This window comes from Ceratotherium simum, chromosome 25, assembly GCF_057802395.1.
Source record: "Ceratotherium simum simum isolate JZ-2026a chromosome 25, ASM5780239v1, whole genome shotgun sequence".
Lineage (NCBI taxonomy): Eukaryota > Metazoa > Chordata > Mammalia > Perissodactyla > Rhinocerotidae > Ceratotherium > Ceratotherium simum.
Window position 1 is genome coordinate 652,965 of NC_141924.1, and position 12,971 is coordinate 665,935.

The 12,971-nt window shown below is 65.0% G+C and overlaps 1 protein-coding gene across 2 annotated transcripts; it reads right to left on the bottom strand.

Annotated features, from left to right (window-relative positions):
* Positions 1–1,811: 1,811 nt before the first annotated feature.
* On the bottom strand, positions 1,812–11,974 carry PANX2 (pannexin 2). Of its 2 annotated transcripts, none has more exons than XM_087448707.1 (3): positions 11,463–11,974; positions 3,641–5,110; positions 1,812–3,111 (listed from the first exon to the last, which is right to left on the bottom strand). In XM_087448707.1, exons 1-3 carry the CDS (start codon positions 11,686–11,688, stop codon positions 2,768–2,770), a joined length of 2,040 nt encoding a protein of 679 aa, XP_087304833.1. In that variant the 5' UTR covers positions 11,689–11,974; the 3' UTR covers positions 1,812–2,767. The 2 variants fall into 2 exon arrangements, with proteins under 2 accessions (XP_087304833.1, XP_004438058.2); XM_004438001.3 differs by having other exon boundaries at positions 3,641–5,086; positions 11,463–11,971.
* Between the last annotated feature and the right edge of the window lie 997 nt (positions 11,975–12,971).

Below are 12,971 nucleotides of genomic sequence, written 5' to 3' on the forward strand. Positions count from 1 at the left end.
CAGGCCTGGGAGTGAGATATAGTCCAGTCGAGCCCAGTTCCTGGTCTGGGCCTGCGGGGCCAGTCCTCCAGCAGCCAGAGCTGGGCGCTGGGCTTCCCCTCAGGTTCCAGGAAGAGCCCTGGCCCCCGCCTCAGGTCTCTGAGGAGCCGCCCCTGGCACTGACTTGTAGGGGTCACAGGTTCCCACATTCTGAGTCTGGGGGCAGCCCTCCTGCAGTCCGGCTGACATGGGAGATAATCCCGGGTCTGCTCTCAGTGCCAGGCCTGGCTCCTAGCCAGCAGGCTGGGCTGTCTGCCCGCAGACACGGGAGGCTGCACAAGGAGGCTCCACCCTCGTACAGCTTCCTGGTCCCAGAGGGGCCTGGCTGGCCTCAGGGTGGCATCTGTCCTCCTTGGTGGAGGATGCGCACTTCTAGTCCACGCCCTCTCTGTCCATTGCTCATTGTTCACTTCCTTTGTGCCTTCACAGATCATTTCTGCCCTCCGGACCACCTTGGCCACCTTCACACAAGAGGGCAGCAGGTGTTTACAAGGTGGTGCGCCATGGTCCACCCTGGGGCACTTTCCCTTGGGGTTTGGAGCAAGTCTGGTTGAGATGCCCACACCGGGCTGGTGTGGCAGGAAGAGGCCTGGGTTCTAGTCCTGGGTGTGTGGGGTGGGGTGCAAGGCTCTCCCTGACCTCTTTTCCTCTGAGAAGGCCTGCAGTGCCCACCCACCCTGCCCGGGGCTAGAGGGAAGGAGCGAGGAGATGGAGGGTGGGAGGGTGTCTCAAAGGCACACTGGAGCCCATGGGGCGAGGTGGCAGCCCCCACACTTGCAGGAAGATGTTTGCTTCTACGGGACAGTGACTTGGGCCCTTCTCTTCCCCAGCAAACCAGGGCAAGGGGTCAGTTCCCACACCAAGGGCCTGGACCTGTTGGCGCCCCTGCTGGACTCTGGGAGAATCTCCACTCTCAGTGAAGCCACTGGGGTGGGGGCACTGCTACTATCCCCATATGCAGGGTGAGCTGGAGACCGTGGCAGGGCAGGAATACCTATGCAGGGCCTAGCTGAGTGCTGCAGCTCAGGGCTGCACCCCTCGTGGTGGGGGCCTGCGAGGGGCTTCCAGGAGGCTAGGCCAGTCAGGGCTCCTTGCTGTGCACCAGGTGGGCCCACTCTGATCTTGGCTGAGCCCCCCTGCATCCCGCCAGCTCTAGCCCTCATGGGTTTCTGGCCCCTCTGCCTCTGTTCAGATCCTCAGGGTCACCTGCTGTGGCCTGAAGGGTGTGTGGCTCCCTGCTGCACCCATGGGACCAGCCTCATCCCCACCCGAGCCCTGGTCCTGGTGATGAAGGCCCCCTGCCCTGGACTCTTGTGACATTATGAGTATCTTCAGACCACATCAAGGGTGCCTCTTCCAGGAATCCTTCTTGGGTCCTGCTGGTTCTCTCTATTCCCCAAAGTGTACCTGATGGCCCCCTGCCCCCAAGCATGATGGAGTGGACAGCTTCCTGGGGGCTCATGCCTTCATCTTCACTGAGCCTGTGAGCCCTGGGGGGCAGGGCTCACCTGAATCACCCCAAGGCCCAGAGTGCACGCATGTTAGCCGGAGACCATGAGACATCAACCATGAGTGACAACCTCGTGCTCCTGCCTCACTGTGGGCTCAGCAGGGCTCCCGGGGCAACCTGGAGGGCAGCGGGCGCCTCCCATGGTCCTGCCGTTCACCTGCGTCTCTGTGACGATGGCGGGTCAGGGATGGGCGTGCAGGTTGGGTGAAGGTGCCTGGACGCGGGAGGCCTCTGCAGGATGGACCACTCGGAACTCAGGTGGTATCAGAATAGTATTTATTGATATGCTCGGTACTACCTTGTTAATACTGTCACATTGTCGCCGTGGCTGAGGTAATAGGGACAGACCCGCCGAGTGCCAGCCTGGGCTCCCTGGGAAGTGGCGTGGGCCCTCAGCCGGGGCTGGTGACCCGGGTGTGGACACGGTTATTGCGTTGGACTCCTCCGCTCGTTTGCACACCAGCGCCCATGCCTAGTCTCACACACTCACGCTCACCCCCGTGCCTGTTCACACATACACACTTGCACACTCACGCACATGCTTGCACGCTCACTCGATCACGCACATCAACCTGCATGATGGCACCCTTGCCCGCTTGGCCACATGCTCGCACGCTCACGCACACACCATGCTTTAAGTGCATCCTAAGTCTCCTGATAACAGACACGCTGACTAGTTACAGTAATCATAGTAAAATAAAGTACCACTGTGTCAGGTACAAGGAGAAAGTGCATGTTGATCTTTGACTGGAGCGCAGTCCCTGCAGCGGGGCGAGCCCTGAGCGTGGCCCCTTGGGAGTGGACAGGCCTGGCCATGCCACCATCCCCAGCTTCCTTCCAGGCTTTGGACCCGAGCTGTCCTGCCACAGCCTGGCCCCTCACGGGCCAGTGTCCCAGGCCCAACACAACATCGACTAAAAAAATAAACTCTTCATCTTGCAGCCAAGTGCCTGGATGCAGGAGTGGGAGGCAATTCTGGGTCTTTCTGGCCGGGGGCTCCACTGGGGTCACAGCCACCCCCTGGCCCAGCCAGCAGCTCGACGATGCCATCTGGGGGGCCGGGTGGGAGAGATGCTGAGCCCCAAGGCATGCGGACAGGAGGCTGGGGGGCGCGGGCAGTGCTGGGGGAAGCAGAGGCCGCATCCACTCGGGGCTGGGGGCAGCAGTGCACCTCGGTCATGCAGAGGGGCCTGTGACGGCCCGGGCAGCCCTGTCCCCTCAGAACTCCACAGTACTCACTACTGTCCTGGGCTCGTCAAAGGTGGCAATGAGGATCTGCTGGGGTGGGGGGATGGCGATGAGGCTGCCCACATCCGGGGGCGCCCGTGGACCCCCATCCTCCTCCTCTCGGCCTTCGTACAGGGTGCTGATGTGCAGCAGCGGGTGGGTGGCATTGCGGCTCAGGATGGCCAGAGGGTCAGCCTTGCCCAGGCTGGCTGGCGACAGAGGGGCGGTGGCGGGAGCTGCAGGAGGCGAGCAGACGTGAAACGGGCCCCCAGGGGGAAGCGAGGCCCGAGCTGGCTCTGCCGGGTACAGGATTTCCTTGTCAGGGAGTGGAGCATCTGCAATTAGCCGAAAACACAGGTGCGTCACACCCCCTCGGGCCACTCTTCTCTCCACCGCTGCTGCCCCCCTCCCGGTGCCGACGGGGCAGGCTGGCCACGGAGGGCCCGGCTGGGGCTTGTGGCTCTGAAGTGCCCGGGACGGGTAGATGCTCCCTCAGCCTGGCAACGACCAGCCACCACCCTCTGCACACAGCGGCCTGCCTGGGCCAAATCTCTTGCTGTACTAGGAGCAGCAGCACCTGTTTCCACAACCTTATCAAGGGCCTGAGCAACCTGACTGTACATCCCCTCCAGTCCTCGGGCCAGGCCGTGTCCTCCTGTGTGTCTCACAGGGCCCTCCAGAGTCCTGCCCCCCCAGCCCTCTGCCCTCAGCTGGTTCACTCCTTGACCTCCTCACGCTCCCAGGTGCTTGGTCTGGGGGGTGGTGGGCGGGGTCCTCCCTTCCCTGGGGCCCTGGATGCCCACTCCCCGCCCAAGGCCCGGTGGCTCTCGGGGGGGTCGCCCTCCTCCTCCCGGCCCTGCCTACCTTTGGTGGGTGCTGTGGCCAGGCCCAGCCCGCACTCCTCTGCCTGGGACAGGAAGCCCCCTTCCTGGCTCCGAGAGGCGGGCAGGGAGGCGGGCACAGCCTCAGGCTTCGCCTTCTTGGCGCCCAGAATGTAGGGGTGCACGTCCAGGGAGAAGTGGCGGGCGTGCTTCTTGTCCGGGACGGCGCCTGGGCCGGGGGTGGGGCCGCCCTTGTAGTGTGCGGCGCGCGCGCCCGCGTCCAGCAGCGGCGCGATCAGCGTGTCCGTGGCTGTCTTGCGGCGCACGGGCTTGGGCTTCTCGGCCTTGCTGTTCTCCACGCGCATGATGGCCAGCTGCTCCTTGAAGGGCTGGGGCAGCGGGTTGCTGGTGGGGATCCACTTCATCTTCTTGCGGGGCCGCTTGACCACGGGCGGCTCCGCGGAGCCCTCGGGCTCGGCGGGGTTGGCGCTGGGGTCCACGGTCTGGACGCCCGCGTCACGCACGGTGGGCGTGGCGTCGTGGTTGGACTGGGCCAGCGCGGCCAGCAGCTGCCGCACCACGTTGTCGTACATGAGGTCGCTTTCGTTGGTGATGAAGTCCAGCCGGTTGAGCGACTTGATGTGGTCGCGGTTCTCGTTGCAGAACATGGCCAGGATGTTGATATCACAGAACTGCGAGCGGCGCCACTGCCGGCGCGTCTTGATGCCCACCTTGTGCAGCTTGTCGAAGATGAAGTTGCTCTTGCGGAAGATGAAGAGGTGGATGAGGTTGACGAGGATGATGAGGTTCATGGCACAGAGCAGCACGATGTCCACGCCCGCCACGATGCGCTGCAGCTGCACGGACGGCAGCTTGCAGCTGACGCGCACGGCCGGGCCCCCGCCGCCTGCAGGCCCGTCCGGGGACGCGCCCAGCGCGCAGGTGAACTCGTTCTGCTTCTGGGTGGCGTAGTAGGTGCACAGGTAGGAGATGGGCGCCACGCTGAGCAGCAGGATGAGCAGGTGCCGCGCCAGGTACAGCTTGGCCAGGAAGTTGCTGCGGCCGCGGCGCTCCAGGTACTTCTCGAACAGGTTCTGCTCCGGGCTCTTCTCCTTCTCGGCGTTCTCGATGATCTCGCGCCTCTCGCGCTCCGTGATGCCGGGCCCCTTGGACTGGATCTGCTTTTCGATCTTGGGCGCGCGGCCCTCCGCTGCCCGGTGGTAGCAGTTGTCGATCTCCTGCAGCAGGAAGTTGAGCTCCGAGGTGAGGCGGGTGGACGCCAGGAACTCCCAGCCCAGCGCAGGCACGTACATGATGGCCGCGAAGGCCAGCAGCGAGTAGGGCAGCAGCTTGTGCTCAAACAGCGACGGCCACAGGCTGGCGTCCACCCCGGGCAGCGCGTCCCGCAGCTCCGTCCAGCAGTAGCCGCGGGCGTACAGCGCCTGGTCGCGGGTGAAGTTGTGCGGTGTGTAGCAGTAAATGGGCTCCTCTGCGGGCAGAGAGGGGATGCGGGCTGGGGGCGTGCGGTGGCTGGTCAGACCCCCCAACCCCCCTCCTGCACAGCTGCCTGTGCAGGGACTGCTGTGCCTCAAACAGAAACGCCCCAGTCCCGGGCGGCTTCCCCTCCCCTATGTCCTTACTACGCGGCTGTGGGGGTCTCACCCTGGGTACCCCACACACATACAGCAGTCGCCTGCAGCACCGGGCGGGGTTACAGCCCTCCCTGCCCCAGCCCCTGGAGGCCGACCTGCACTTTGAACCTCAGGCCCCTCTCCAAATACCAGTCTCCTTGTGCACATGGGGAAATCGAGTCCCAGAGAGGAGCAGGACAGGCCATGCCACTCGGCCGGGGACCCTCCTCCAATGGCATAGCTGGACCAGCCCTTGGCCTTGCACTGCCCAGGGCGCCGTCTTTAGGGAGGGCAGGTGCTGGACAGGTCCTATCTGGTCAGAGGCAGTTAGGGTGCAACAGTGAACGAGAAACAAATGGGGGTCTGCCTGCCCATGAGGGGTGAGGGGTGTCTCCTCCAGACCCATGGTCCTGGGGAGGGCAGGCCTGGGAACCCTGCACACTGGGTGGGCAGGGGCAGTGACCCCTGGAATCTGGCAGGAAGCGTTCACCAGCGGCACTGCTGCATCTGCCGATAAGACAGAGCAGGGATCTCCTCCCACAGCAGGACAACTAGTCCTCGCTGAACTTCGAACGTTCCCCTCAGAAGACGATGGGCGCAAACCAACAGGAAGAGGAGGTGTGTGGCTCGGGTCCACGCTGGGGTCCACCTGGCGGGGGTGTCTGTGTGAACACTTCCCCAAAGGGTGGACTTGGCACGCCCGGCGCTGTCCTGTGCCCAGAGCTGGCTCCTGATGGTCCCAGCCTCCCGAAGGTCCAGCCACTCTGCTAAAAGGCAAGGCTCGAGTCCCCCTCCCCGCACAGGCCGGGGGTCAGCGGGACCTCCTGCAGGCTGGGAGAGGCCCTGGGCCCCCAGCCCAGAGGGCACCATCCCATTGACAGGAGGTCATCGCCCCCAGCACCTTGACCACAGCCACTGCGTGACACACGCACCAGGCCCGTCACAGCCTCGACTCTCTCTCTCACCCTCAACCCTCTCTCTCACCCTCAAACAACGGCCCCCAGGGCGGGTCTGCTCAGACTCGCACTGCTCCAGCTTAAGCCCCTCACCCCACTGAGCTGAGACCAGGAAGCAGCACGAACTAAGGGTGGGCCTCAGGGATGGCCGAAATGGGGCCCACAGAGCATTCTGGGTGGTACCGTCCCATGGCCATCTGGAGGGACTGAGGGCTTGGGAGCAGGGGTGGACGGGCTGGGTGAGCTCTGATTAGACATGGTGGGTGGTGGGGTCAGGGGCTCCATGAGGAGGCTGCTGCCACATGACCCTGAGAGATGGGGGCCTGGCCAGGGACAGGGGCAGAGGCCTGGGGAGGGTCAGGAAAAGTACCTGCAGCCCGAAGTCCCCGACGAGGACACGGATTTGGGGCCTAGTGGCGAGCTGGGCTGGAGAAGGCAGAGGAACTAACTCTCTTGAGAAGGTGGTGTTTTATTCACTTATTGTTTGTCCTCACAGCCAACCCAGAAGCCAAGGGAAGGCCGACGCTCTTCTCTCTGGGGGAAAAGAGCAGGGTGGGCAGAGGCCTGGGGACTCCGGACCCTGGCTCAGGCTCCAGAGGGGCTGCAGGGGAAGTAGAAGAAGGCTCTGCAGCGGCTGTGAGCACTGCAGGCATAGGGGAGCTGGCCCCACGGGCTCCTCGTGTCTCCTCACATCTGCCACCACCTCCTTGTCTGCTGGGCGGCAGCAGTGGGGTGAGGAAGGGCGAGCCTGGCTCTGCCAGCCTGACCTCAGGACAGGCCCGTCCCTCAGGCCCTGTGGGCTCATCCACCAGGGTCTCCCTCCTTCTTCAACCTGCCTACACCTGCAGAAGCTGACAGTGCCTCTGACGGCCACAGCAGAGGGAGTGTGCCTGTCACGCAGGTACTGAAGGACACAAGTGTGTGCAGGTGGTTCCCCACACGGAGGTGTTACTGATGTGGCTTCTGGCTCGAGCTGCAGGGGCCTTAGTGCTGGGCCTGACTCTGGGTGGGAGAGTGGGGGTGGCCACTGTACCAAAGGGGAACTGGGGCACCAGTTGCTCACACACAGCCATGCCACAGGTCCCTGCCCGGGCCAGCGAAGGTGTCTGAGGGGGGACCCCCAGACAGAGCCAGCTCCCCGAGGGCTCCTTTCCTAAGAGAATGGCACTGTGTGGACCTTGGACTCCTGGTATCCCCCAAGAGAGGACTTGGTGGCCTAGAGGTCCTCCGAGCCCTGGGTGCTCCTGGAAGCCCCACCGCTGAGCACACAGACCACAACAGCGCCACAGGAAAGGCGATCCAGAGCAAGAGCAGGTGCCGGCGAGGCAGCTTCAGGGAAGAGCCCGTCTGCCCGCGGGGTGAGGCACCATTCCCAGCGCTGCTCCCGGCCCCCGGGCCATGCCCGGCCCTCAACAGCATCCCCTCCCAGCCCCGAGTAGGGGTCCTCAGCCTGCCCCTGCTATCCAGCCTGTGCACACCCAAGTGCCCTGCCAGATAGGAAGTGGACTCACTCCCTGCCACCCGCACCGTGCTGCCAGCACCTGCCCCTCAGGCCCCCTCCTGCCCTGTTCCACTCAGGGAGTGGGGACCCCTCCCAGTCCCCCCCACTCTGCCGAGGCTGCTCCTCCAGCTGGCGGGCCCTACGCCAGCCACCCCCAGACTTGTCTCAAGGCCCCACCTCCTCCTCTCAGGCCCCCTCACCCCAGACCCTTGCCAGACCCTGCACCCTCCAGACCTCCTCATGGGATGCGCTGCTGCCCCCAAAACCTGCGACTAGGTCACCTGACCTGACTCTGCAGGTGGGGTCAGGTTAGGGGGCATTATCCCGGTTGTCTGGGGGGCCCAATGTGATCAGAGGGGTCCTCATAAGAGGGAGACAGGACGGTCAGAGGCAGAGACTGAAGGTGGAAGAAGAGGTGGGAGAGAAGAGGAGGCCGCTCTACTGGCCTTGAAGATGGAGGAAGGGGCATGAGCCCAGGAACGTGGCGCCTCTGGAAGCTGGAAAGGCAAAGAAGAGGTTCTCCCTAGAGCCTCCAGGAGGAACACTGCCCTGACAGCACCTTGAATCTTAGCCCCAGGAGCCTCATTTTGGGCTTCTGAACCGCAGAACTGTAAGATAATAAATTCCAGTGATTTTTAAGCCACTAAGAGTGTGGTCATTTGTTAGAGTAACCGCGGAAGCTAACACGGGGTGGCTGGCCACTTGCTGGCTGTCTGCCTCCTCTGCTCAGACCCTTCCCCACCCCCTGCATCCCCCCAGTGGTGTGAGCGAATTTCCACGGGAGCTGGGGTCCCTGAGGGGGTGGGACCCTGACACAGGAGGGAGGAGGGACCCTCAGAGGCCACAGAGGAGGGTGAGGGAGGGGCCCAGAGCTGCTCTTCCTGCGCCTGCTGGGTGGGGGTCTCACGCTCACAAGCCTGCCCTGGAGGCCCCAGGACTTGGCCCCTCAGCTGTGGCAGCACTGGCTCCCAAGATGGCTGTCAGCCATGCAGGTTCTAGGCCTACCCAGGCCTGGTGAGGGGGCTGTGCCTGGCCCTCCTGGTCCTGCGGCAGCTCACGATCATTGTCCTCATGGGGCAAAGTGCTTGCCGCCTTTCCTTCTTGAAGAGGAAGGTTGAGGGCTGCGCTGAGGCAGCAAGCCTGGGGACGCCGGCCCCGCTGGGAGAGGCGCATCCGGAACCAATTATTGGTCCGTTTTAGGAAAAAGCAGCTGTTGGTCCCCCTACCCGGGGCCTGAATAACGTCTTAGAAGCCTGTTAACCCTTCAGCTCTGCCCTCTCCTCTGTCTCAGCTGCACTCACCTGACCCCTCTGACCTCCTCTGAGGGGTCGGCGCAGTGGGCGTCTACTCATAGCGACCCCGGCCAGGAGCCGCGGGTCTTCCTGCCGCCTGCCGCCCGCCAGCCTGGGGATGCACACAGTCCTGGCATTCAGGGAGGTCCCCAGGTGGAGGCTGCCCCAAGCTGGGAGGCCAACGCCGCCTGCCCGGGCTCCTCACAGCCCTGACGGTGCCTGCGTGTTTGCCCTTGTGTCCCTGACGAGCAAACAGGGGCACAGACAGCATGGATCTCCCCTGGTCCACAGCACGCAGTGAGGGCCCGCACACTGGGCGTCCACCCTGGGCAGGGTCAGTGGGTGAGCACCAGAGCCCCTCGTTCCCAGCCAGGCACCCAACCCCATTTTTCTGTGACCTGGGACAAGATTTCCTAGGGGCAAACCTGGGCCCTGCAGGCCAGGCACGTTCCACAGGGCGGGTTTCAGGCCCTGGACACTGGACAGCAGGCACCAGCACCCACCTGCCACTGCTCAGAAGGCTGCCTTGTCCAGGCTGGGGAGGCACTGCCTACATCAGCAGCGGGCCCAGGTGGGCGCACAGGTGTCCGTGTGCAAACGCAGGTGGACGTGAAGGGGCAGGCCCACACAGGGAGGCCAAGGGCACTGCCAGGACCAGGGATGAAAGACACAGCTGGGGAAGCCCAGGCCTGGCTGGACGCAGAGGGGTGCTGAGGCCCCACATGGCGTGAGCCGGATTCACAGCAGAACATCAGAGTGGGAGCCCCATCCCAGGAGGTCACCTGAGGCTGACTGGGTCTTGAGCCTGCCTCACTTTTGCAGTGGGTAGAATTGTGTCCCCAGAAGATGTTCAAGTCCCAACCATCGATCCCCGTGAATATGACCTTGTTTAGAAACAGGATCTTTGCAGGTCTTATCAAGTTAAGATGAGGTCACACGAGTAGGCTGGCCCCCAATTCAATAAGACGAGGGAAATTTGGATACAGACACCCAGGGAGAAGGTGCTCGCGTGAAAACATAGGCAGAAACTGGTTGCTGCAGCCACAAGGGAGCTGAGGAAGGCCACGGACAGCCGGGAACCACCAGACACCCCGAGAGGCAGGGAGGGACCCTCGCCGGGAGCCTCTGGGAGCCCAGCCTTGAGGGCTGCACCTTGACCTCAGACTTCTGGCCTCTGGACTGTGAGAGAATAAAGCTCTTTTGTTTTGAGCCACTCAGTTTGTGCTAATTTGTTACAGCCGCCCCAGAAAACGAATACATCTGTGCCACCCGGATACTCGAGGCCCACCGTGCGGGTCGCTGCACACGCACGGGTTGTGCCTGAAGCTGAGTGTGCTGCACCTCCCGGCCGGTGCTCGTATCCTAACCCCGGGCGTGTCCGAGCGTCTGGCCACCGGCATGCCCCCCTGCCCTGGGGTGGGATTACGTCTGGACAACGTCCATGCTCAGGTCTGGCATGCCCAGTGCACAGGAACCCAGACCTCCTATGCCACGGACTGGCACCTCTGCCCTCAACCACGGCCAATGGACTTCCCAGAGGCCTCCTGGATACCTGGGCCCTGAGACCCCTTGCCAGCTAGGCTCCTGGTGGGGGCTGCTTTTTCCTATCTCCACCTGCCCCACCCCACTGCTCAGGAGGGCTGGCGCACCAGGAGCCCACTCCTGCCTCTCCCGGCCAAGGGCCACACAGGCTGGCCCACATTTCCTGTCCATCTTCCTGCCTCCTGCAGGGCACTTTTCCTCAGGTGGCCTCCAGGTGCCCCCACGACGCATCGGACCTAATCGGGCCCTCCTTTGTTGACTTAATGTCTCAACATCTCCTAATGTCCACTCTGCCGGTCCCTCTGTCACTGCCCTTGTCCACCTCCCCCTTCCACCTGCACGAGCCTGGGCTCTGGGCCTTCAGCTTAGGCCAGGCGCCTCCACCACCCACAACGCCTGACGCTGCCTCCAGCCCAGCATGGCCTCCCCGTCTTCGCCGCAGAGCTCCCCTCGCTCCCAGGGCCCCGCCAGGCCTCGCCCTGAAGCTGACCAGAACCTGCCCGCTCCTCAGGGACCCGGCCCCACAGACCAGCCCCGGGGCCTCTGCTGTTGTTCTCATCACCTGGAACGACCTTTTCTGGTCCCCACCTGGCCACTCCTCCTTCCCTCGGACCCTGCCCACGCCCCCTCCTGGTCTCCCCTTCACACGCCAGACCACGGACCAGCAGGTGCAGGACGGGTCCACCCGGGCGCTCACGGGAGCGAGTGGAAGGCAGAAACAATAAATCGGAAGAGAGGAGTCTCCGAGGCAGCCCCAGCGACCGGCGACACGTGCAAGGATGGGGGAGTGTGAGGGTCTGCTGGGAGACCCCTGGGGCGCCGCCAACACCGCCAGGCCCCAGTGGGATGGAGCGGCGAGGCGGCCTGAGAGGGGACGCGGGAAGCGCCCGGCGCCGACACCTGCGGACGCGCCCCTTCTGCCCGCGCCCCGCGCCCGCCTCACCTGCGAAGTTCTTGGTGAAGACCAGGGTGACCAGCAGGATGGGCACGAGCACGGTGCCGATGGTGACCACGCGGTCGAACGGCAGCTCCAGCTTCAGCTGCAGCAGCAGCGCGGCGAGAGCGCCCGCCTTGTCGTCCTGTGCGCCGGGCAGGATCAGCTCGCGCAGCTTCTCGCCGGCCAGCAGCGCCGTCGCCATGTCCGCGGACTGTTCCAGGAGGTGGTGCATGGAGGGCGCGGGCGCGGGCGCGGGCGCGGCCCGGGGGGCGCGGGCGGGGGAGCGCGGCGCGCGCCGGCTGGGGCTGGGAGGGCGCAGGCGAGGGGTGCAGGGGACACCGGGGCGGTGGGCGGGGGACACTGGGGACGCGGGAGGGGGCCGCGGGGCGAGGGGTGCAGGGGACAGCGGCGGCGGGGGCGCCAGAGAGGGTAGCAGGAGACGCTGGGACCAAATGGGGGCGCCCGGAGGGATGGGGGCGCGGGGCCGCCGCCCCCGCGGGCAGAGGTCGGCCCGCGGGGCCCCGGGGCGTGCGGGGGGCGCAAGGCCGCCGCCCCCGCCTCGGCTGCAGCCCCGGCCGGGCCCTGGCGAGTCCCGGAGGCGGGGGCGGCGGCTGTCCCCGGCTGGGCCCGCGGCCCCGCTCCCGCGCGGGGAGGGGCCTGTTTACCTGCGGCGGCTCCCGGCGTGGCTCCGCCCCCACCGCCCCACCCCGCCACGCGGATGCGGCGCCAGCGATGACTTTGCAAAAAATGTTTAAATTAAATAAAACGAATTGACAATGACTGGTCCCTTCTCTTCCTCAGGATGGCGAGGGTGCGAGAGGCTGAGTGGGGGGCCGCGGTCGCCCTGGGGACGGGGCGGGGGGCGCACGCGGTGGAGAGGGGGGTGCGGTGGGCCGGAACCGCCGGTCCCGGGGCCCCCTCGCCCGGTCTGGTGGCCGCGGGACCCGTGCGCGGCGAAGAGGGGATTCCTCGTGCAGCCTCCTGCCTTCTCTCCGCCTCCCCCTCGCCCCCGAAGCCTGGCCGCCACTCACTCGGGGGATCACAGACACGGACAGGCGACCGGGCACCCCTTTCTCCAGCTCGGGGCAGCCGGCACTCGGACACTGCGGGAGTCTTTCTTCACCGCCCCGTGTCCTCTCTCCCTCCCCTCTACTGCAGCCATCGCCCCCAACTGGCCCCCTTCCCCCTGTCCCCCCGCCGGGGTCACCCCACATCACCTCCGCGGTCCCGCTTTCTCTCTAGCCCTTCACCTCCTCCTCATCACCCCATGCCATCAACAGACATTGTCGCGGGGCCTGTGCCAGCTCCTGGGGTAGCCTCTGGGGGTCCTGGAGTTTCTGGCCTGGGCTCCCTGCCACCTTCCCGACCTTCATCCCCTCCATTCTGACCCCACGCCCATCCTTTCACCCGTCGCCCTCACGAACAGTTGCGCCCACACTTGTGGGTCTGGTCTCGCGCACAGAGCTCAGCCGCCACCTTCACGCCCCGCTGCTTTCGAGACCCGCTGTGGTGGAG